This window comes from Macrobrachium rosenbergii, chromosome 44 (genome assembly GCF_040412425.1).
Source record: "Macrobrachium rosenbergii isolate ZJJX-2024 chromosome 44, ASM4041242v1, whole genome shotgun sequence".
Lineage (NCBI taxonomy): Eukaryota > Metazoa > Arthropoda > Malacostraca > Decapoda > Palaemonidae > Macrobrachium > Macrobrachium rosenbergii.
In genome coordinates, this window is record NC_089784.1 from 11,848,502 (window position 1) to 11,874,786 (window position 26,285).

Here is a 26,285-nt window from a genome sequence, read left to right on the forward strand (position 1 = left end):
ATTCTTGTGTCACTATCATGGCATTGCTGCATAAAGTATAAAGACAACCCTTATGCATGCATCATATGTAAGTATTTGCTATATTTAATTATTTGGAATGAATGTTTTTTTATGTTAAAGTTAGCTTTTATCATTTTGCCATTAGGTGTGATCATTATTCAAAATAAACAAAAAATAAAGCTTTGCCAACCCACTAGGACTGTCTGTAATCACATTTCCTGCCAGATGGCATTAAAACGTTTACATTCTTGTCAGAATTCTTCATGCTGTGTTCTTGTGCAGATGGTATGAATCAGCATTAGTAATAATTTTTACTATTTCTGGATGATTTTCTCCTGTAAGTATTGTGCTTGTTTCCTGTTTTTACATTATATCATCTACAGCAAGCAGAGATGAAATCATTAGGCTGTATAGGAATGAATTTGTGTGAACTGAATGTTTTGGTTGTGCATGATGGCCACTTGTGTGTTAGCCTAACTGTTGAGGCACAAGTGTGGTTTTCTTCTTGGTGTGAAGAAAATAAGGAGTGATCTGATGAGAAGATGAATAATTTTGTGAAGTATTGGAAGATGCGAGAGGCCAATAGATTGTGTAGACAGTTCGTTAGGATCGGCCATGAGCATAGTCTTTAACTTTTTCTTCCTGTGTTGCTTCTCCTCTTCCTCCTTTGCCTTATAGTTTAATTCCTCTCTAACTCCTTCTGCTGTGCCTTCTGATGCTCCCTATGTGGTTCAGGAAAAAAATAATAGTTAACTGAGAAATATTCTTTTCATATTGGTTAGAAATTTTACCATATATATAAGGGTGAAGATTGAGTTCCCCCCCATAGTGATCAATCTTTTTCGGCATCCCCAGCAAGAGAGATGCCGGAGCCTTGGTGTCTGTCTGTAGCCCACCCTCTGGACAGCCCTGTGTCTGTTGGTCTTCTCCACAGACAGGGAACCAAGGCGTGTCTTGGGGCCAAGGTCTGTGCCCTTTGCAACCTCTCTCAACCATTTTCCAGCTCTTAATTCGATACATTCTCCAGAGGATTTATTTGGTAGTTTAGCGCTTGTTTGTACAAGCTCATGTATCATCCTTGTTTTGGAGAGAGTGATGGTGATGTGTGTAAATTTACTTAAGGCTATTTCACTTGTGGGGGAGGCCAATGATAAACCTCTTCCCTACAAGGTTCAGCAGAAAGTTAGAGGTCTACAGTTCAGTAGTTCCAGACTTGTTTGCCATGGCAAAGGATGCCCTTCAACATCCCTGGGACGACCTGGACGTATACGCCTTCCCCCCATTTTGCCTGATCTGCCAGGTCCTGAACAGAGTGTCCACGGATAACCTCCTACACCAGAACCTTTCCTCTGAGTCTTGTGGGAGCCAGAACTGGAGCTTGCAGAAGGGTTTTTGGATTCCATGATACCCACAACATTCTCACAAACACACAAACCTTTACACTAAAACACAGAAGGGAAAAACACTGGTAAAGAAAAGACTGGCTTTAGGGAGGAGAGAAAGAACAAGACGCATTTACTGAGAGGCGGTAGAAAAATTTTCATAATCTGGTGCTTATTACCAGTACTTCTGCAGTCTTATTCCATTTCAGTTAAATTTGTACAATTTCACTTGATTAACTTAATTAGAATAGGCTTGTATCTAAAACAAATTATTTTGATATTTAAATCGTACTTTTTTTAGTCAGAAAGACAAACATGTTTAAATTTCTATAAACAGTAAAAATAATTTTCATACTACGACTATTACTACTACTACTACTACTACTATTACTAGCGTACATCTCATGGCATGGGCACATTTTTTGCTGTCTTACACATCTCTACTTATCTTTACAGCTTCCTAGCCCACTCTAACAGTAGTCTTATGAAGCATGTTTGACAGTTTAAATAATAAATTTGTTGTTTACCATTTTCAACTGAGGGCTGAGGAAGGTTGTTTTTTAATCTTTGAAAAGTTTCTTATTACTGTAATTGTTTTTCTCTTGCATTCAGAATGTGATGACTGATGAAAATGTCCTTGCAATGGTACGTAACACAGTCTTAGGAATCAACACTACTGCTACAGTATCTTCAGCTGTATATGAACCTACCCTCACAAGGGCAAAAACAAAGTAAGTCTTTTGCCATGCTTTTTTTATTATCAGTTTATTTGCCATTATGGAAAAATTGTGGGTAATTATATGATAAATTTAATTTCTCACCAAACACATGCACAACATATTTTTCTGACTGCTCATATTGTCAGTTATGCATTTTTTGCTAATGCTGTTGATGCAGATCACTTGTTTTTGTGTTTCCCCTACTTGTCACAATCTAATGTGCCCCACATACTGTTGTGATTTCTGAGTCTGCCAAGGTTATAAAGCCAAAAGGTTATACTTTATATGTTTTCTTGATTATTATTGGAGAAGGATTCTGAAGAAAAGCAGTAAGCCCAAAAAACTATAACAGTTTAAAAAAAATAAATCATCCATACAAATATCCTTTTGTTCCCAGGCATGCTCACATTGAGTCACAACTCCAAACATTCAAGTAGTAAGTTTCCTATAATGATTAGTAAAATTTTACACAAATTACATTAAATTTAAACAAAGAGTAGACACACTCCAGTCCAATACTCAAACAGAGTACTGTACACACAATGTTACAAGTACAGTTTCACTAATCCAACACCTTTGAGACCTGAGGAGTCCCAGTTTAATGAATTTTCCATTTAGAATATCATGTTTTTATGTAACTGTGTAGTATTTGACTTCATGTAATTTTTGTTGGGCACATACTCCCCCAAATAGTAATTATATCATATACTTTGTGCAATGTGTGAGTCCTAATTTTCAGGGAGTCCACAGTTAGGGTAGTCTATATTTCACATCAGAGCATTTGGCTACACATCAGAGTAACTATTATTATAAATTTGTAACATGATAAATAATTTTTTAGGCTGTTACTTGAGATATTTTTTTATGCATTTAAAAATCAGTAAAGAGAAATCAAAAGTGTTCTGTCATGATGAACATGTAAGAAATAGGCGTTTTATTACCACTGGACAAGCCACGTTAAAATAGTGAGCTATGATTAATTATCATCATCTTCGAAGTGTTAATTCATATACAGTAATAAAAACTTTTAACATAAAATACTATAATAGGTTATAAAAAAAATACATGCTTCTTAATATAATTAATAAAGGACAGATAAAAAAATGTTTGGAAATGATGAACAAAAATGTGGAAGAAATACACATTTTATTACTAAACATGAGCTATGTCAAAACATTGGGCAGTGATTCACATATTTATTCATACATCAGAAATGATTAAATTTGTATTTTCATTGTTCTTTCTTGTACATTGTAATGAAAAAGTCATGTTTTACAATACAGTAAACACTTAATTTCATTAAATGCTGCCTGTGCTTCCCCAATCCAAAACTCAATGAATTTGTGACAAGACTCACTTGATGTGATCCAATAAAATTGTTGCAGTATACATTTGATTTGACCCAATATCTAGTTAACAAGATAGGAAAATTGGTTTGTCTCTTCAATTCTTTTGCCACTTATATGCTTTTTAATTCTCAGCTAACTTGTTCTAGGCATTTTGCCATTGCCAGACATTCTTTGTCATATTGATATTTAATGCATTTTTCTTAATAGTGTAATTTGCCCCATGTAACTACCTTTGCAGTGGCCTATCTAGACTACTTTTTCTCCTGGTGTTCTTTGTACTGTAATTTACTTATGGACTTTTTTGTATTTTTTTTTTCAGGGAGATTATACAGCAGCAGGCAGAAGGTTCTGGCCATCGAAGCATTTGGGCAGAACTGTCCAAGACTACCACCACTGCTAGTACAAGTTTAAATCCAGAGACAAGAGCTTTAGTTACCACTGACTTTCCAGAGGAAGATGAAGATGAAGAATATACTCCAGAAAATGATGAGCATGTGAGAAATAGATGTTAAGTCTGTACAAATGTTTTAAGAGCTATAATGTATTTTTTAACATTTGAAAATTCCTTTTCAGTTTAGTATTCGTTGATGTAGAATTGACAAATATATTCTCAATATTTTTTTTATTTTTGTATTTTTTAACTTTTAAAAATCTGCTAGCTTTGCAGGCTTGCTTATGATACTTCCTTGTTTGTACAGTACAGATATAAGATAAATATTTTGTTATTTAACTGAATGCTTATATCTTATGGTATGAAATTTTTTATACAGTTTTGAATAAGATTTTTCTTTACAGATACACAGTGATGATGAAAGTTTGGTTTCAACAAATATGTGTAGCAGCATTGGGTCTCCTACAACTCCATGTACACCTACAACACCATTGTCAAGTTGCACATCACTCACTCGGTTTTCATCTACGACACCTTGTACTGTCAGGTAATATACAGGGTGTTTCAAAAGCCTGCCACATTCTAAGAACTCTTATATCATGAACTACAAATGGTAGCATGATTGAACTGGGCAATTTGAAAGCTAAAAGTGTCAAGTTTTCTTATGTTAATTTAATTTTAATTTAATTTAATTTTTTTTTCCCCTTTTTTCAGATCAAGTAATGTCATTCACAAAACAAGTCATTTTGCATCCTAGAATATGTTGAAACTGAATCTGGACACGTGTTCAACAAAAATTTCGTACAATGTTTAGCAGATAGGCTCCAGGCAGATGTTCCATTTTGAACTGGCATGCAAAATTTAAGGAGGAGGACTGTTTGTGCCCAGCAAAGAGAACAGGACGCCTCTCAATTTGAGATGATGTGGATGAACAAGTTTGGCAAGACTTCCAGCGCAGACCCAAAATATCCTGTTCTCTTGGCCAGGCACAACACCTCTCCTCCTTAAATTTTGCTTGCCAGTTCAAAATGGAACATCTGTCTGGTGCCTGCTTGCTAAACGCTGTACAAAATTTGTGTTGAACACGCGTCCATGAGTCGGTTTTAGCATATTCTAGGACGCAAAATGACTTCTCTTGTATTATGAATGACATTACTGGATCTGAAAAGAGACAAAAAACAAAATTAAATTAAAATTAAATTAACAGAAGAAAACTTGACACTTTTAGCTTTTAAATGGCACCAGTTCAATCATGCTACCATTTATAGTTCATGATATAAGAGTTATTAGAATGTGACATATACTTTTGAAACTCCCTGTACAGTATACTGAAATTTTTAATTTAAGTACGTGTACCATTGTTCTAAAGTCATATGTTTATGCTTAGCATCTTAGTATTCATCTTTAGCAATTAGAGAAATCTTAAATTGATGAATTATGGTAAATGATTTATTCATTGTTTTACTGACTTTTTTCATATTTTAACATTCACTGGTTTATGAAGGAGCATAAATTAAAATTTATTCCTGCAGTGAGGGTTGTAATAATCTTTGTTACATTAGATAATCTCACAAAATTTTATTTGTGACTAGATATAATAGTTTTTTACTTTAATTCCATTTTTATCTGCTTATAAGTCAAAATATGGTTTGTAAACATCTCTAAATATTTTAGTTTCTTGCAATGAATTTGTGTAAATTTTTCAGTGATGTAGATAGTCCTGCACAGCTTCTGGACAAACGGGTACAGGAACTGAAGCCAAAAAGTGCTCAGAGAGTGCTAAATTTTGAGCAACCATTAAAACATGAGGTTTGTTACTGTCTCTGTTGTACTTTTGTTAAGTGTGGTCTGTATATTTATGATGTAATGTTTGCATTGCATCATAAATACAGTATGTGTAAGTTTATTTTTTAATCTTTCAATCAGGCAAAAGGATGTTTCTTCAGTCTGAAGTTGGAAAGAGCAGGGTTTCACTCATTAGAAAAATGCTTTTTTTTTTCCCCAAGGCATTATTGAGGCAGATGTTCAAAAACCTTATACTTTAGTTTTGGAACAGAAAGCAGGAGTGGAAATAATGTACAAAGTCTCTGAGCCCAAACTTTTAATGTAGTTAGTGTGTGAGGAGGAATGATGAATAATGAGAATGGTAAAACAAGTCGTAGACATTATTGATCATTCAGGCCCTCCTGGTATTTCATCACAAACAAGTTCAGTTTCCACATCTAGGTAAAAGAACTATGTTCAACTCTTCCTAGGATCGAGTGATTTTGGTGATGACTGAAAAAAAGCAGAAAGATATTAAAGCTATTGAGGATAAAGCTTCCTTTCCAGATGTTCTGGAGTGAGTATTTTGATTTTCAGGTTTTGGGATCCTCTTCAACCTCTGCAGGAAGCACCTGTTGCAGAATTGTACTGTGATGATGAATTCACAAAAGGATACAACCTTCCCGTATGCAAGTTTGTGAATATTTTATCCTTAAAGACATAATGTGAAGGCATCAAATGCAACAGAAGACGATTTCCTTTCCCACCCAGTACAATCATATTTCCTATCAAGGTGAAGTACCTTTGAACTTATGTAGAGAAGTGTAGCCCTGTTAAATTTACAGAAATGGGCTCTCAGTGGTGCAAGAGCTATTTTAGAAGACAAGAACCCTTCTCAAGAAAGTGTCGTGAGGGCAAGAATAATGGTTTGTTCTTTGGGCAGGACTTTGATTCTGCACAAGTGGCTAACTATAGTCAGTCCAACTTTTGGTTGAAGAAGAGAGATATATTTTTCAAGGAATATTCCATCCTTTTTTTCCCCAGCAACCATCAAGAACAAGGGATGCTAATCCTTTGGATAATTTCCTTTTCCCATCAGTTTGGTAAGGGATTAGGAGAGAAGATCACACTAATGGCAACAAAGGTGGGAATTTTTGGGAGAAGGCTTTCAACAACATGGGAGATCTTCCTTCAAGTAGAGATCTTTCTGCATCAAAGATTGAGGTTATCCACCCCATGCTGACACCAACAGTCATCCATTACTTCTAGGAGACCAAATGAATCTGTGTTTGCCCTTAGAAGACCATATTCTCCATTTCTAGGGCATATTCTCCTTTTCAGGGATCTACGTTTGCCCAGTTGTTCCAGTAGAGGCATTAAAATCTACTCTGTCCAAGTCCCTAGGAAGAGAAGAAGTAGAATAGGTCTCTTCTGTCAAACCATTGGAGTGGAACCATGATTGTTGGAAGTTCCATACTTCAAGTACTGCATTCCTTTCGTGGAAGCATGCCCCTATATGTCAGGTGTTCTTGTCTCATTTGAGTCCTATGTACACAAGTCACAAAAGTTCCCAGCTTTGGAGGACAATATTTGCGCCATGTTAGGAAAGAAAGAAATTGAGGAAGTGCATGTGGTGATTGCAGGATTCTACAGAAGTACATACCTTGCCTGTGTTTTAGTTGATTTGGAAAATAATGGTTGAACTGTGTGGGTTCAAACATACTCAGAAGATTCTCACTAGCTGGAGTGCTGTCAGACAATTTGAGATCCTTTTAATGCAGAGGAGACTACTCAGGCAACTTCAGTTATACAGATTTCTCAACCAGGTAAACTCTCTTTGGCTTCATTCTTAGTTATCCAACATCAACACAGAGAGTGAGGTTTTCCAGAGGATATCAGTGGCAGAAGGTCAACAACAAACCTTTACCAAGGAAAGTGGGCAGGTTTGGTTGCGTGATGTAACCAGCAGGATACATCTGCTCTTGATGTCTCTGTTCCATTGATAGCACATTTCATCTTTTTGAGTTTTTAGAAAAAAATTGTCTCTTGATGGTGAAGGTTGACCTTCTTATCATCTTGAGTCAATCAGTTCAAGACTTACATAATAACAATAATAATAATAATCATCTTTATTGCGGCTCAGGGCCGTATACGTGGAAGATACAAATACAATACACACAATCTAGATACATAAGGTAACATGACAAAAATAATTATCGGCAGTATCCACACAGTTGCTGAAGCAGTAGAAAAAATAGAATTCATAATAAGGGTAATGACAGTAATTATATGGGGAATAATAGAAACAAATTAAAAATGATAACAATAAAAAATACAGATTGTAGACGATTAATTTCCATTTGGGGTCCTTAGGTGGTCAGGCCCAGAAGGCTAAATACAAATATTGAAAATTGCAAAGCTCTACAATGATACTAAACACTGTAATAACAGAAAGTAAGAATACCAAAAATAGCAAGGAACTTAGAATAATAATAATAATAATAATAATAATAATAATAATAATAATAATACAGTATTATTATTATGACAGATTCTGTAGATGACACTTCATAATGCAGAAATAGAGAATAAGTCATTCAAGGAACAAGCGCCACATTATTCCATCTTTCAACAGTTTAGATCTTCTTCTTGCCTCACTGCTAAGGATGCTTTGTATGAGTGAATTGCTGCTGTTTCTCAGTCGGGTGATCAGACCGGACACTGTTCGCCTCACAATGATTTTCAAGAATGTCGTTATGAACAACAGTGATACGTCTCATGGTCTCTCAGGTATAGTTCGTCCAAAGGGAACACCCATATATACTGTAGCAGGTACGAATAGAAGAGCAGCAGTTTTGTTTCTCGGTGACAGAAGGCAAACCTCCTTGCAATCATGTTGCCAGTTGCACATAGTTTACGACGCCTCTATTCTATGTCTGCCGTATCTTTTAGGTCGTCCGTGATAATGTGTCCCAAATACGGAAATTCAGGCACAAATTCCAGTCGATGATTTGTGAGGAAAATTAGTGGTTCTGCAATATGCTTAAGTGATCTTGGGAGCAGCGACATACACTGGGTCTTGGTTTCGTTGTATAGGATATCAAATTCCTCTGCATATTGGCGGCAGGTGTTGATGAGTCGCTGGAGACCATGCACTGGTGGGGAGATCAGAACCATATCATCAGCGTAACAGAGGTTGTTTATTGTTGTTTCGTTGATAGTGCATCCGATTGGGAGTGAGTTCAGTTTGACATTCAGGGCATCTGTGTACATGTTAAACAGGTATGGAGAGAGAGTACCCTCTTGCTGGAGCCCGTTTAGGGAGCCGAAGGTGTATGACAGTACGTTACCCCATTTGACACAGAATTGCTGTGTGAAGAACCAACAACATAAAATGACAATTAGATTTAGAGGTGTGCCTCGTTTGTGCAGCTTCAGGTAGTTTACTCTGTCAAATGCTTTTCTCACATCTACAAAACATAGGAAAACAGGAGAGGCTGATGATAGGTAATAGTTCAGCGATTCTTTCAGGATGTAGATGCAGGTGTCGGTTGAGTGGTTTGCTTTAAAGCCGAACTGGTTGTCAGTAGTGTGTAGAAAGGGGAGAAGTCTCACTAGAAGAACGGACTCGAGTATCTTCAACGCAATTGTTGTAATTGCAATCGGGCAATAATTACCAGGGTCAGCTGCATCCTTTAGCTAGTTTTTTTATTAATGGTATTAAGTGAACTAAGAGTAGGGAGACTGGGAGAAACTGGTGAATTATGCTTGCATTGAACAGTGCAGCTAGCAAAATGTAAATTATTGGATGGCAGAATTTGAAAGCTTCAGCAGGCTGATCATCGCAGCAGGGCAATTTATTATTAGATAGGTTGTTTATGGCCTCGCTGATGTTACCGGGCGTAATACGATCGGTGAAATGAAACTGAACATTATCAGTAAGGAGGTTATTTACATCCCTGCGGGAGTCTTGATCGTTTGTGCAATTCAGGATAGTGCTGAAGTGGTCGCCCCACATTCTTGCGATTGCCTCGTCACCGACGGCTTCTCCTACTCTCTATGATAGCTTTTTAGTTTTGGGATTTAGGGATTGAATGTCCTTCCAAAGACAGGGGTAATCGCCAGATTCTAATTTCCTAGACACTGCATCATCTCTTAGTTACTTTTCATTCAGTCTGCAATGCTTAAGGGCAAGTTTGAACTGCGCTCTCGCCTGCTTCATTAGCAGTGCAAAGTTTCCTTCCTTCAGGCTACCATTTTGCCTCCACAGTAAAAACATTTCTCGTGAATGTGTATAAAGATCTTTAACCAGTACATTCCATCCAGGTACATTATGAGAGTTGTCATGACGAGTTCTAAAGGTATCCCTGCTGGAGGCGAGCAAAACGGAAATTATATTCGAATAGAATTCTTTCAGATCTCTCCTGTGATGATCATTTTTAACTTTGGGTTAGTGCATAGTAAGGCATCTGCCATTTGGGCTATTGACTGCAGCCTGGTTTCCATGGTTTCCCTGTGAAGGATCTGGTTTTCTGTTGGTTTTTAAAATCCCAGTTAACAGCAGGTGGGTGATCAGTTACGGGGTTCATGGTAGGGAGGGATGGGGTACTGAATGATACCTGTAATGAGAAGTTTACCTTGATACCCTATGCATCTCGTAAGTATACCCTTGTGAACTTATCCATGAAGATAGTAGCTATAGCCTCTTTAAAGTGGGTCAGTGAGTTATATGCTTTATTGGTCATAGTTACACATTAAAAAAAATTGGTTACCCCTAGACTTATCTTTTGCCCCCACACTGACTAAATTCATCAGGCAAATAGAAGAGATTCTGCAATTCTCTTATTTGCTATCTCAGCTCTGTCTGCATTGTTACAAGATTGTAAAGCTAATTATGAAGTCTTTTTTTTTTTTTCAAAGTCTCTTCCTGAATACAGGCATTAGAAAGTAGGCATCTCAAAAAATGTGTGTGCCTTCTGGTTTTAGAAGTTATCTTGAGAATGTATTTTGAAGCCAGAGAAGCAGATCTTGTATTCAGGGTTAAGTCATGAAGTTTGGGTTTATCTACTTCAGTGACATCCATATGAATTTAGAAATAGTATCATTCTTAAGGCAGTCACTTGGAGAGGGATAGACATTGCATCTCTAGTGAATTGAGGCAGATGTACTAGAATTATGTGATTGTGGTTCATCCTAGATTTCTGGAGGATGTGTTTAGTGTGTAGGCAGCTAATAAAGCCCTTGTGCAGACACATTGAAAAAATTTCGCTTTAAAGGCGGCTTTGATTACCCAGGGCCTCTGCACAAAGTGTAAATGATCTCCATATAGTCTCCATACACTTTTTAGTCAAGTATCCCTTTCAAGAAATTGGTATTTTGGCCTGTTGTACATCTCAGGCTTTGTTGCAGACACAAGCAACTTCCTTCCTATGTAAGGCTGCACCACTTTTTTTGTAATTCCCTCTTTGTTAGGTCATGCAAGGAATGATGATGACCTTGCCTTACGTACAGTTAGAGCCTTGAAATTATTTGGAGACCAAGTTTTCGAAAAAGTGGTGGGCGGTGCAATTTTCTTAATATACTGGTGCAACAATATCAACTTTTTGAAGAACACAATTGCCTTTGGTTGAGACATATAAAAATATTTCTTAGTTCTGAACTTCTTAGGTAAAGGTCAGGGGTTATGAATTGCAGGCTGCATCTACTTCCCTGGCATTGGCAAACACTAATATGGTATAGTAGTAGATATGAAATTTTGTTTAATGTTCAATACTATAGGTTAATCTTATATGATTTATATATGTATTATTTACAGGAGTTAGTAAGTCAACGGACACGGTCAAAACTTCCACTAACAGAAACTCCCTTGGAATGCCTTGAAATGGCCTTTAAACCTCCTGATGTTACCAATGACATGTATGAAACAGAAGTTTTGGATGATGATTGGAAGACTTTTCTTATAGATTTCATCCATCCTCTTGGTAAGTAATACAGAAATAATTACTTGATTTTGCATTTACGTGTGATGCAGTTGATTCATCTTATTGATTAGGTTGTAAGCTAAAGGAATAACTTTCATTGTCAGTATTTGGCCACCATTAGGGAAGAGTTTTTCTGACAGATAGTGACAGTCATTATTCTAGATTATTGTAGTTGTTATTCTAGCAAACCAAGTTTGCTAAAAACTAAAGCTTTTCTGATTTTTCTTTTTTATTGAAACTTTATACCTATTATTATTTTTGTATTTTGAAGTTCATTGGACTGCTTTACTATATCATATTATGGCGATGTTGCTACCTCAGGAAATTATTTACAGTCCTCAACTTTGAATTTGCATACTGTTTGTTTCAACATAAACTCATTGCTCTGTATTAGCCTGTTGTGTGGCAGCAGCAATGTACAGATACATTTCAGAATAAGACTTTCCTTTTACTCATGTCTGAATATTGAAAAAAAAAAAAGAATTTCTGTGTGTAGTTTGAGCCAGGTACACCTTAGAGAGTTTGGGATTGTGGGTGATTAAAAACATGGGTTCAGAAGTGAAGAATTAATTCTGTGTGAAAAATTTCCAGTGCATATTTATTGCTTTAAAATACAGTAGCCTAATAAGCGTCCTAGGTGTATGGATGCATTGCCTAGAAAATCTTCAGAAGTACTGGAGATCTAATGCGCTGGACCAATGGACACCATTGGTTAAAGGCTAATAGGTTCAACAGGATTTTTTATGCTAACAAGGGGTCATGATGTAGACTGGTCCTTAATAGTAAGGCTGTTAGAAGAATCTCTTATGGAAATTTGATAAACAGAAGAGACAGTGCTTATCATTGTCAAGAGGAATAGCAAAAGGTGCCCCAGATATTTATGCCTTTGCATCATAGTTTGTTTTTATAAGGTAGAGAAGGATGACTCTGACTTTCTCTCTTTGAATCTTCAGCTGAAAACTCTTACTCAGAGTCAACAGACTATAAACCCAGGATGGCTCCAAAGGGAAATCAGCCTGCAGAGAGAGGTGGTAAATGAATAAATAGAGAATTGAAAATAAAACCAATATATCGTGCTTTAGGAGACTTCAGCAGAAAACAGGAATAAACTTGCTCCTCACTTAAGCATTTGTAGATCAGAAAGTTCCACAATTGCACTAGACAAACTATTCATATTTTAGTTGTAGCCAAAATAGAAGTAGCAGACTGAGCAGTATTAAACTTGATACAGGTTGACCATCACTGATATGGTGTCATTGGTACCTGCATTGGTACCGGATTAGTCTTTTTCCCTCATTACAGACTGGTAAGGTTAGAATGCACTTAACCCAACAGTTAACCATCTTATCCTACCTTTAAAATACCATGTAAATCAGTACAAGTTGGTTAATAAGAGAGAAAGAAATATTAAATGAAAATCAAGTGAAATTTTAATGAACCACAGGCAAAATGAATGGTACAGGTAATTCTGTTGACTTACACAAGAAAGTTTATCACTGCTGCTTCCAAGGTGAAGAGAGTTTTTTATTTTTACAACCCAAAAGATAACTGCAATCGTGTGCGTAGGGTACGTACAAATGCACAAACTCTATCTCTGGTGTCAGAGAACTTGCTGCAGCTTGTTTTAGTTTGTGTTGTTAGCTTATGATTTTTTATTTATTTATATTTTATGCCATTCTTATGTATACACTTATTGCATTTTATCAGTTTTTATATTTTTACAGTCCAAAAGATAAATGCAATTGTGTGAATAGGTATGTATGTATGTATGGAACTGCAAACTCATTCCTTGGTATCAGAGAACTTGCTACAGCTTGTTTTGTTTTGTGTTGTTACGCTTATGATTTTTTATTTATATTTTACAATATATATATATTTACTGTATTTTCTCATTTTTATTTTTACAACCCAAAAGATAAATGCAATCATGTGCCTAGCATATGTATGAATGCACAAACTCATTTGTTGTCATCGGAGATCTTGCTACAGCTTGTTTTATTTTGTGCTGTTATGCTTATGATTTTTTTATTATATTTTTTATTCTATTCCCAATTATATTTTTACTGTATTTTCTCATTTTTATTTTTACAACATAAACGATAAATCCAATCATGTGCATAATGAACATATGTATGCACACAAGTAGTGCCAGGTTGGTGTGCTGACCTGGAAATTTTGAAATTGCGCTAGCGGAAATTAGTCCCAGATTTGTGATGGAACCGAATTAACAATTGTCGGATTAGCAATGATTGACCTGTGCTAGAAAATGACACAACATAGCAGCAGCCTGCCTTGTGTTGTAAGCAAAAACAGCTAAGTCAGATAAAGAAAGAGCGCAGAGGTATTATTCCATTTTAGTACATTTTATGCCATAAACATGAACTACTATATGTCAGTGCCACAAGTCAACTTTAAGAGTTGGCAAAAGAAGCTCAAGAGTTTGAGATGAGAGTCAGCACCTGAAGACCAAGCTGGAGAATAGTACTGCAGACCAGGAAGAAGAAAACAGTTAAAACCTTTAGATATAATATCTTCATCACAAAACATTTGAAAATATTACTGTAAGAAATCAACAGAGAATCAACAGCTAAAAGAGTAGCAATGTCATCAATTTCTTCTCCAGACCTTGCCACAAGTTACTAGTATAGATAATGAATAACAAAGGTCCAAGAATACTACCTCAAGGAATACCTGAAATGATAATACTAAAGGTACTATATTGGCCATGAACATGGACCCTTCAGGTTCTGCATATCGAAAATTTATTTATACTGTATTGTTAATAAAAGATCCACCAGTTCCTAAGAACCCTTGTAGGTAAGTGTTCAAAGGCAGCATTAAAATCTAAACCAACCATGGATGCCTTTACACTCTCATCAAGAGCACTCTGCAAGACTGTAGATATTGACCGGAATGCATCACGAGTACCTAGGCTTTTATGAACCCGGTAGTAGGTTATTATCTTCAACAAAGCTACAAAGGCACGTTGAGTCTCAAAAACTGTAATAGGTAGGTAATGCAGCAGTGTTTCCCCTCCTCCAAACAGAAAGAAAACTCGCAAGTTCAGCTAATTTTCTGAAAATTAGTAGTAATCTTAAGAGCTATGAAATAAGCAATCTTTGGAAATAAAGATTGGATACATCCTGTTAATGTCTATGCCACTGCAACTATCAAGCCCAAGAAGCAAAGCTTTGGCTTCTCAAGATCTGAAGTCCATTGACACAACTTAGACACCAAGGACTAATCATGCTGTTTGCTTACAAAGACTTGAGCCAGAGTTTTGCTCTCTGTTTAGGGCAATAAACAGGAGTTTCCTCAGCTCCTAAAAGAAGCATAATTGAATCAATTCCAAAGACTGATGACATAAGGGGAGACCACCACTTCTGGTCATCATCACTGGAGAGCAAGATCTCCTTCATGCCTTCATGATCATCTCTCTTTGACCACCTGAGCATGACTTCTAAACTCAGTGAAATTACAGTATGCCGCAAAAAGTCTTGATTGCTTGTTCTTCCATAACTTATAAGTTTCTTATTTTTCATGATAGGCAAACTTACATGCAGCATTAAATCATGGCTTATCTTTAAGATAAGCCATGGGTTTCAGGTATACCTCTCATGAAAACCTAGTGTCAAGAACAACCTGATCCATCTCCACATTAACCTTAATCAGACTGTGCTAAGATAAACCCACTGGCAAATCCACTGCACAAAATACAATCCCTTTAACATCTGTGAATGCCAGGTCAAGACACTTACCAGATTTGTGTGTGGGTTCATTTATTAATTGCTCACACCCAGAAGTCGTGGAAAAATCAAAAGCAACACCATCATGATTCTCTGTCCCAGTAGCTGAGCTCAACCATTTAGTGTGATGAGCATTGTAATCTCTAATGAAAGTGAAACAAGCCTTAGAGTCAGCTTCCTGAACTGCTGCCATTTTGGTGAGAATAGAGTTATCCAGATCTGGGTTCCTAAAGCTAGCAAAACCATATAGATTTAATAATCTTCCCGAGACTTTAAGCACCTGTGCTTCATGACATCCAATCTCATGCAGTGGCTGAGGAGGTGCAGAGAAACCCTCTGTAATATCAAGAGCCATTCCACAGACCCTCGGAATGGCATTACATATGAGTAAAGTGGACTCCTTAAACCCTGGATGTGGCAGTTCTCAAATATTTCAAATCAGACACAAGAGTTTCAGAACATAGGAGGATATCCAAATTGACAGCAGCAACAGGAACTTGTCTAAATGTTTGATTAACTGTGATTTGCCGTAATGTGATTTCCTATTTCAGGTACAATACCTATATGCATATATTTACACGCTTTAACAAAACATCTGAGAATATTTGAGCATTGATTGCCAGATGAACTAAGAGTGACACTCACTTTTAAAAAGTTACTTCTGAAGCATCTGTGTAACAATATACAACTGGTCCATTACTTTATGTGACTATATTGAACACTGCAGTTAGAACATTTAACACATGAGAAAAAATGATAATATACTTTACTTGCAAGAGCAAAAACATAAAAGAACAGAATATGTTTTTGTGTCCTGGACTTGCTGACATGCAGGAAGTAACAAAACACTTTTTTTGCAATAATAGTTCTGGATTTGTTTATTGAGATATTATACTGTAAAAATGTGGATAGCTAATTTTGATAATTTATCAAAAATTTGGCTGAAGCCGCAGGCTATGAAAGAGGCAAACAAAGTTGCCTATATACCTTTGAATTTTTTTTTCTAGCAATAATACTTTGGGATGTATTTATATGAACACTAGGCTGTCCAAAAATATTAAAAAATGTTTTCATAATTTCTTGAAATTTGGCCATTAGCACATCCCTTAAGTAAGGTTTAGAAAAGATTTTCTTGAATGTTATTGTTTAGCAGTCTTACCACATACTGTATGTAACAAAAGGGAATTTTGAGTTTTCTGTTTGCAACATGTTTCACTAAAAAATACCAAGGTTCTAGAACTCACATCCATCTTTGAGATGCTAGTGCATCATTGTTTTTCAACTCTGCATAATTTGGAAGTTGTCACTGTAAAATTTGTAGTTTCATCTTGTTTTGTGTGACAGTATGTTTTAATACTCTTCTCACAAAAGTATATCTCTGAATCTTACCTAACATCCATATAGCTATACTCTTAAAGCCACAGGCTTGCTTGGCCATTTGTGAAAAGGAAAAGAAAATCAAGGGTTGTGCCTGGTATTTTGCATCTTTTTGCAAGAGTAGTGTATAAAGTATTTGTTTTACCCATTTTGCTTCTTTGTTTTATTTAGGTAACAAATTAACTCTGTTTTGATAAAACAGGTTATTTGAAATTTTGCAGTTATAAAATAATGATTCTCATCTTTGCTGCAGAAAATACTGAAGTTGCTGAAGATGAGGAAGCAGATCCTGAATACAACATCTTAGAAGATAAAGAAGATGCAAGTGATTTGCGGGAAGAAATGCGTGGGGATCGTGCTGTGCAGATTTCGAAAAAAGAGATAAACGATCTTTTAACAGAACTTCTTGGTAAGAGTACAGTATTACATCAGTAATTTTCTGTGATTTAGTTTTAATAGCAAACTCGTGGCCTCTATTTTGAATTAGTATTCTTAACAAAAACAGAAAGCAAAGATTATTCAAAGAATAGAATTGCTAGTTATGATGAGAGAATTGACTTTTGAAATATGTAAAACAAATTGTGCCCCCCTTCTATCTCACTACGATACTCACTTTTCTGTTTGATTTGCTTAATGAAAGATTTCTGAAGTACTATTCTTTTTCTGTAATTTAGTTTTTCAGTTTATCTTCTTTTGTCATAATAAAACCCATTACTGTAATCATGATTAGCTTTACGCCATGTGATAATTTTAGAGATACAGTCCATAAAAAAATTCTCAAATTGCTGAAGGTTCCCGTGTAAAATTGAAAGATATGTTCCACAAAAATTCGCAACAAAGTGAAGCGTGAAAAAGTGGTGGTCCACTGTATTATTTTAATATACTAGTAACCTCTAATTTAAATCATTTGGTTTTTGTAATAACATGAAAACAAATTGAATGATATTTTAGGTACATTGGATAGTGATGAAGAGTCAGCAGAACCAGTGAGGAAGCATCTTTCACAGCATATGAATTCTGGTGGTGGTCAGAAGAGAAAGCCTTCTCAGCTGAAAAACACGGAATCCCAGAAGGATGCTGTATGTAATTTCTTGCAGATTTTATTAATCTTAGGTTTATTTATATTCTGTTTCCATGTGAGCAAACAATGAACAGACTTCTTATTTTACTCATGGTTTATGGTCTGGTTTAACTTCCTAATATTAAGGGAAGGGTACATACAAAATACAGTTTTGAGAAGAGTGAATAGCCTAGGGCTAGGCTATTCACTCTTCACAAACACAAGAAAATACAACACTTTGGCAAGCAAACGTCCCACACAAGACCTTCCTCAGAATTTAGGATTGAAGATCAAGTAACCATCATCACACACACAAGTAATCCATAGTAATGCATTCAGAATTTAATATTTTTTCCATGTTCTGAAAGTTATGAACTCAGAGAGAATTTCACAGGAGCAGCTTCTGACATTGGAAGTTCATAAAGTAAACAATACATACACTCCATGTATGTATTGACAAAAATGCATACTAAACATTTCCTGTGGGGAGAGGAAATGAAGACAATGGGAATTGCATCAAAGAACAAGATAAATCGGGAAGATAGAAATAAGTAGGAAGATTTTATGAGTGTGAACGAGTATCCTCATGATTATAAGAAGAATGTGTGGCAGTTAATCATGATAATACTTGGGACAATCAGGGAATGGGTTAAAGGATCAGGTTCCTCTTCCTCGTGTTCTTCTGTTCTTACTAGGCAGAATAGGCATGCTGAGCAAAATTTGAACTCACAGGTAGCCAAGGGGAGCACTCCAAACACAGTTTTAACACCCTGTCAGTTTGTAACATTAGATAAATGATTTGTTTAACAGAACTCTTTTAGGGTTCTTCTCGGGCTGGGATCTGTGAAGCCTGTCAGTTTGTAACATGACTGTTCAGAACTAGGGCGGTGACTGTATAGGTATGTGTGTGTATGCTTAATGAATGCTGTTTACAAGTAACAACATAAAGATACAAAGATCAAACTAAGTGCATTAGAGGAAGTGCACTGTAGGCAGTGGTGATACTAGATTGCCCTTTTATTTGTACCTGTATTCAGTGGTGCATGTTTTCCATATACATACTGAGCAAGTCAAGTCAACTGCATATTGAGTGATTATTTATATTTCTACTTACAAAGTAAGACTAAAGCTAAAATGATGAAACAAAGAAAGTTCATGCCTCTCTCTCTCTCTCTCTCTCTCTCTCTCTCTCTCTCTCTCTCTCTCTCTCTCTCTCTCTCTCTCAGTATACTTATCCTTTAATGAAAGAGCACAGTAAAATATCAATAAAATGTTATTTCACTTACAGAATCCATTTATACTGTGCGTAGACTTTGCTGTAAACACCTCAGTTCTCTCTCTCTCTCTCTCTCTCTTGCTGTAAACACCTCAGTTCTCTCTCTCTCTCTCTCTCTTGCTGTAAACACCTCAGTTCTCTCTCTCTCTCTCTCTCTCTTGCTGTAAACACCTCAGTTCTCTCTCTCTCTCTCTCTCTCTCTTGCTGTAAACACCTCAGTTCTCTCTCTCTCTCTTTCTCTCTCAAATAAATATAAGAAACAAATTATATACATAAATTTTCAAAAACTTGTATTTCAGGTGAGGTAATAATCCAAATATTAAAAAGAATAAGGAAATAATGATAGCAAATCATTACGTTAACTACATTACTATGCTAGCCTAATCACACACACACATGCACACAGGCACCTTTCATCTTTGAGTTAAAGTACCAAGAGTAAGTTGTGGGAAAATTTACCAGTAAATAAAATTTGTGGGCAATTTTGAGAAAATTTAAATTATGATTTTATTGTATGCTGAAAAAGGCTTCATCCTAAACTGTAATTTTATTTGCAAATAAGAAATTATGAAATTATGCAAATTAATATTAACTGATATTGGTCCTGTTATTACTGTTTTCCTGAAATCAGTTAAAGGATCCTACTCTACTGCAGTGTGGTTCTGCAGTTAAAAACTAGCACTCTTCACATAGTTTTTCGAAGCTACAGTACTGATGCGGCCGCATTGGCCTCGAGGAAAGTGTTTTGTTGGAACCAGACTCACAGGCCCTTAACTTTCATCCCTAAGGTCTGTGTTCATCTAAGAACAGTTACATTTTTCCTGGTCTTTGAGTAATGTATCGGAGTTAGCCCGGTAACCAACAATCATCTTGTTCTTACCTTTCCTTGATAAGGAAGTCCCAAAAATTTTTAATCAGCTTAGCTTCTAGTGTTAGTTTTCCTGTACTGTCTGCCCTGTCTGGTGGAACCAATCAGTTTGGTTTCCCCTCATCAGGGGTTGTTGTGAATTCCTCACCCTAACTTTCTATCTACAATTGAAGGTCCTCATTTTCGGTGGTCACCTTGGAAAGTACTCCCCTTTTACAAGGTCTGTTTCTGTGTCCAGTTTTCTCCTTGCAGGCTTTTTTTAGACAGGACCTCAAATTTTGTCAGGTCCTCTCCTTTAAAAAAAATGTCATTGGGTCTGCTATTAGGCAGGAAGTATTTTCTTAATACAAGCCTATTCAGGTGCTATTCTAAGCTCATGATCTTAGAATGACCACTTACATTATTTTCATTACATGAACTTAGAGGACCTTACTAATGTTCAGGGTAGAATTCTCCTAGTTTTCAACGTTTCTATTTAAGTCTTTAATAGCATAAGAATGATGTTTATTTCTCTGTTATTATTTCACCGGGTGACAGGGACTCCAGAAAAAGGATTTTGACAAAGGAAAAATCTATTTCTGGAGAGGGGCCCGTGTAGACCTACCTGTTTTTCATTCTCTCCCTCCCTTGATAAACTTCATTCTAGTGAGGTGGGTGCTAACATGGAATGCGGCTAGTGTTGCCTTGTATACAGTCCGCAAGTAGTGCATGGGCTCAGTTGGGACTTTTGACATTGGGAATTTCTATAGGATAAGGTTCCGTGTTTTTGTAGTTCACCCTTTTTCCATACACGACTCCATCTAGTGGGAGCTCTCTGGGGTAAGCATTTCATTTAGCTTTCTCTGGTATCTAACAAACGAATTACCTAGAAATAAGTGCTGAATGGACTATTTCACCGGGTGACACGGGTCCCTCTCCAGAAATAGATTTTTCCCTTTGTCAAAATCCTTTTTCTAAAATTGTTTCCTAATGTAAGCTAACTTTTTTTATTGAAAGCTCCTTAAGAATACAATAGATTGAAAGGGTTACATTTTCCCGTTTCTGAGCTCAGAAATTTATTTTATAGTGTAGCTGCTGTTCATCATCCAAGGGCTTCATAAAACAGATAACCAGTATCAAAGAATTATCTCAGTTGGTTTTGTCCAGTTTATTGCCTTTGATTTAACACAGTGATCTAATATAATAGGACTCAAGGCAGGAGGGCTCCGTTCCTTGCCGACAGCAATTACCTGGTCTTCCCTTCATCCTTCTCAAACATGTGACAGCATTGCACAAGTCAGCCAAAATACTAAGTACTCTTTGGTCTGTTGCAGTAAGCAGACACCACAGAGGTCACTCCAGGTAGTCCAGATAATTTTACTACAGTGTTGTGTTGCTGTTTAGGCAAAATTCATGGATATAGTTGCAGGAAGCTAAGTGCCTAGTTTCTAAAACAAATATCTTTTAGCAAACAGTAAAACTGTGAACATTCAGTTTTCTGGACTAATTTCTCTGCAGTAATCTTACTGCATTAGGATTAAATACTAAAATATATAAAATACTCAGTGCTTTTTAAGTCAGTTCTCTCTCATTTGCAATAATTTCTCTGGTTTTTTGCATTTTTATTTGAAATACTTATCACTTATTTTTCATTAGACAGTTTTATTTTGTTTAAACGAATATGTTTTAAAAGTGGTCAACTTTTTGCATGCTGGGTAACATATAGAATATCCAAATAGTCAGCAAAAAGTGGTAATGAGAAAACATGTTTAGATTTTGCTAAAAACATGTTTAGGGTATTTCTGGATTAGTATTTCATATATACAGTAATACTGTCCATAAAAGTTGTTAATAAATAATCTTTTCTCTCTGGGGCAGACCTAACAAACATTCCAGTAATTGAAAGTTCTCCAGTGCTTTTGTTTTCTCCATGCTGTGGGCTCCTCATTTATTTACATCTCATTAGCTTCCTGTTTTTATATCATTTACTTTTTTGTGTGTACCATGTACTTTTCATAGTATTCAGATTTTTAGCTTTTTTGTCTATACCAAGTGCAAACCCACTTACTCAAAAGGTTCCCTTACATAGCATTCATTTTACTTAATATTCTTTGGTTACTTTTTGCACATGAATTCCACTCATCTTTTACTTATTGATGAAAGTACTGTGCATATTATTCCTCCAGAGAAAGTGCTGACAAGATTGAATGGAAGATTTTTGGAATGGGTGGAAAGTAATACCCAGGAAGTTTATGCAAAACATGATGTTTAAGGGAAAAGGTCAATGCACATTTGATGAGCTTTCTGCTCAAGTGTAAGATGTGAATCAGTAAATGTTGTTGAAGTTTCTGCATTAGGACTTTGTCTCTGAGCCAGTAGCTAAAGGATAAATGTGACTGTGGCCTTATATGGGATACCCCTAGTAAAAGGGTATGTGTTACACACACACACACCGACATATCACATGTACATACAAAAGTTTTGTTCTTCAATGAAAACTTAAAACTGGGGCAAAATTAAAGCCATGGATGTTGGACAGATGAGTGGGAAGAGGCTAAAAGGAAAAATGGAAACCAGTAGGGAACTAAAGGGTTGCTGTTTAGAATCTGTAGTACCTTTTATGGTGCATTGGAATAGTCACCTTGTAGTTAGTAACCCTCTTTCAGAGATGTACATGGCAAACTTGTTATAGACATGGCATACTTTTTCTAGGCATGGATGGTGCCTTATGAAATTGTCCTTTGGATAAAGTAATCATATATATAGTGCATCATTTTACTCAGTTTTATTTATTTACAGCCAGTAAAACAAGAAGTAGGTCCACCATCAGATGTCATATGGGTTGAAGTTTTGACTGCCAAATTTACACCTTACCAGCTGGATGTTCTCCGGCAACAGATGTCACAGCATGTTCAGTTATTGACTACAACAGTGTTACTCAGTGATGAGTTGCCTGAAAATACTATTGCAGATTCCGCCAAACTATTGTTGGTCAGTTTTAGTGTCTAATTTGTAAATGTAATTTTGTTAGATTATTTGACACAAATTTTATTATTGTAGAAATTTACTGTTTTATACCTAAAGATATAAAGTAATTGTCGATATTGAGATTCATGTTAATTGTTCCTAAGAAAGAATGACTTTTTTCTTTAAAGATGTTAGGAAACATATTTATATTGTCTTCGGTTTTTGTTGCATTTTCTTTAAAGGTGGTATGAAACATATTTATATTGTCTTTGTTTTTTGTTGCAGGAGGAAATGAAGACCAATAGCTCCATCAGTGAGCACAAAAATACATTTTTTCATCCCTTTAACCTTGATGCTGCTCTTAGCATGCTACAGCTGTTTGATAAAAATAAATCTCTAGGGAATACGCCAAAATCAGAAACAAAGTATGTATTTTATGTGCTCTTCTTGAACATGATGTATACATAATTTCACCATCATCTCCTCTAGATATAGTTTTAGCATCAGGTTACATCACAGAGTTTGACATTGCTTCTATTACACATGCAAGAATTCTGATTGGGTCCTTATCATTATCTATGCCATTTCTTGCTCTGTCTGTGTATATACTACTACTCCTCTAACTGAGTTCTCTCCCTTCCTCATTGCATGCCTAAACTGTTGAGAATTTTTAGATCTATCTCTTTACTGCTTTCTGAACACCACATCTCTCAGCAACTTTTTCATTTTATAAAACTACCTTTTCAGTGCATACAGTCATGAATCCCAGCATTTTGTAGTCACTTCTCTTACAACCTCCTCCATTATCTGTTGAAGTGCCCATTTGTTTCATCCTGGCTTTGACCTTGCTCACATGTACACACAGCATAGCAATTTAGATAAAACACTTTAAGATTTTTTTGCAGTTTGTTTGGCCAACAGTTTGCTCTAAACTCATTGACAGAGTAAGAGACATGAATGCTTGTACATTACCATCGCTACACTCGATAAAAAATCAACAGATAAGCATAGTACAAAAATCATTTGTATTATGCCTATATGTATTATTTCATTTAGCTATTCTTTAATTGATGTCATGCACAGTGCTGTTTGTTTTCTTTTAACATATTCATCTGTAACTGGATAATGGATACAAAGAACCTACTCACCAACACAGTATACACACATACATCATTCATCAGACAGTGAAACACCTCTGTACAAAAGTATGTTATGTACTATACAGAGATAAAAATGCATAAGTGCAGGCTGAGAGGAAGACAGGAGTTAGAGTGATGGTTCTTTGGCCCTGACTTAATTTTTCATACTATGCAATAATGGCTGTTAGCTTTTCTTAACATACAGCAATGTCTGCATACGACTGAATTATTGTAGCTAGTATTGTACTCTTGCTTTATTACAATGATTTTTACTGAGGTACTTTTGGAGCTTCTTAAAATGTTCATAAGGTTCAGTTATGTAAAATCAGTTGAGAAATATAATCAGGTATATATGTGAATGTTATATATAAAAGACCCAAGCTTATAATTTTTGTAGTGGCTATTAAAGTTGCACATTGCCTAAACAGACTAAAATTTAAACTAACCTGATGTGCTGTGGTAATTAGAAGACATTTTTACCTTATAATTTAATTTGGAAAGAAATGAAATGAAATACCAAAATACTATAACTCAGTAATATATTTCTTTGGTAGGAAAGGAATTACAAGCTTCAAAATAAGATTCATAAAGGGAAAAATTACTTGGTTTTGGCACATTGGTCTGTTCATGATGAAAGATTTAGACAAGGTGTCTATAAACAGTAATATGTGAGTAATAAATACAATAGAATGTACATGGTCTTATATAAAGCATTTTCTTATAATGTTTGAGGTGTAGTATAGATAATACAGTGTCAAGTATACAGTAGTCTATAAACTGGCTGCATTGTGCTTTGTTTTAGTTCAGAAGTAGCCAATGAGTCACTTGTCTCCCAGATACAAACAGCTACCATTAATTCCCTATAAATGTGAATTTTGAAAAGTCAGGAGGTTATAAATAAAGGCTATCTGTACTGGTTTTGTATGAAGAATTAGTTATGTTTTTTTTTATTTCATCCAGTATGTCTTGCTTTAACTTTATTCTTCTGCAACCAGAGTTTTTAGAAAAAACTGGATTTAATTTATTGTGACCTAGCTAATGTGGTGATTTTTGCGAATGTAGTTATGTTAAAATCTTGAGTTGTTTCTATTTTCAAGGAAACTCTTGATAAGAACACATTGCTTTAACCATAATAGATAAATTCATATATCTTCAGCTAGTATATTCTCATGCTGTTAATTTAGTTGAATGTTATTAAATTTTTTTCTTACAGGAAGAACACCATAGAATTAACTCCACGGGTAGTAGAAGCTGTCTTGAATTCAACGGCTTTTCCATATCCAAATTTATTACCTAAACGAATGTTTAGTGACTCTACAAAAAATAAGACCATTTTTGTACCAGGGGAAGACATGTAAGTGTGACCATTTTGGTATATTTTTATTGTAACAGTGATGAACCATACCTATAAAGCTGATTTAATCAAGCTGTGGTTGGATTGACTGTGTGTATAGTTGACATTTTTTTCCACCAAATTTTTGTGTGCAGCTCCCTGCCTCTTCTTGAGTTTGCTGCAAAAACTAAAACAAACTATGAATTTCTAAGGAAATTCTGTGACCATGTCCATATTTTATTTTTGGTATTCAAGAAGAAAGGCTTGCAAGTTTTGTTGGTTGATAACACAGAGCCATCAGTTTATCTTAGCATATCTTACATTCAGCAATTCCTTCAGACATACTCCAAAGAAAAACAACATTCACCTGACTGGACTTGTATGTCTGGCAAGGAGTCAATACCTTTCCATTTGTGCTCACAGAATTTAATATATTTCTTGATATTTTTTCATTTTTTCCTTGGTTATTTTCATTTGTACTCTGATTTATATGCCATAGTATTGGATGATACTATAGATTTGCTCCATAACCTCTCCAAAATTTTACTTTTGGTAAAGTGTGAAATGAGATCATAGGTTCATTAATAGTAGCCAAAGTCTCTTGAAACCATGCGTAATGATGTTTTATGGTTCATAGTTCTGGCTAAGCCTTTCAGTACAGTACTCATCTTTTCCTAAGAGAATTTCCACATTTATTGAAGATTTTCAGCATGCCACAATGGAAGAACCAGACCAGATACACTAACATAAGAGAAAATTTCTACTAGCAGGAAAAAACCCCATCTTCCTGCCATTCCAACTTAGACTTACCCCTAGCCATCAGTAGCTTGCATTCCTGATGTTTCCCCATCTCCAAGGCCTATTTTTATATTCTTTCTTGTTACATGATTATGAGGATTAAGATAGTGAGGATAAAACAAAGTACATACTTATGAGGGTGCAGATAGTCATGAT

The 26,285-nt window shown here is 35.7% G+C and overlaps 1 protein-coding gene across 3 annotated transcripts in view; it reads left to right on the plus strand.

The window, feature by feature from the left end:
- mute (muscle wasted) overlaps nt 1-26,285 on the plus strand; it is an 80,846-nt gene that overhangs the window by 19,503 nt on the left and 35,058 nt on the right. For all 3 annotated transcript variants that reach the window (XM_067087748.1, XM_067087747.1, XM_067087749.1), the window contains 10 exons: nt 1,995-2,113; nt 3,770-3,944; nt 4,246-4,388; nt 5,548-5,650; nt 11,421-11,586; nt 16,963-17,118; nt 17,661-17,788; nt 22,692-22,883; nt 23,145-23,284; nt 25,212-25,352. In XM_067087748.1, the coding sequence (XP_066943849.1) occupies nt 1,995-2,113; nt 3,770-3,944; nt 4,246-4,388; nt 5,548-5,650; nt 11,421-11,586; nt 16,963-17,118; nt 17,661-17,788; nt 22,692-22,883; nt 23,145-23,284; nt 25,212-25,352 (1,463 nt within the window). The remainder of the gene's footprint in view (nt 1-1,994; nt 2,114-3,769; nt 3,945-4,245; nt 4,389-5,547; nt 5,651-11,420; nt 11,587-16,962; nt 17,119-17,660; nt 17,789-22,691; nt 22,884-23,144; nt 23,285-25,211; nt 25,353-26,285) is intronic.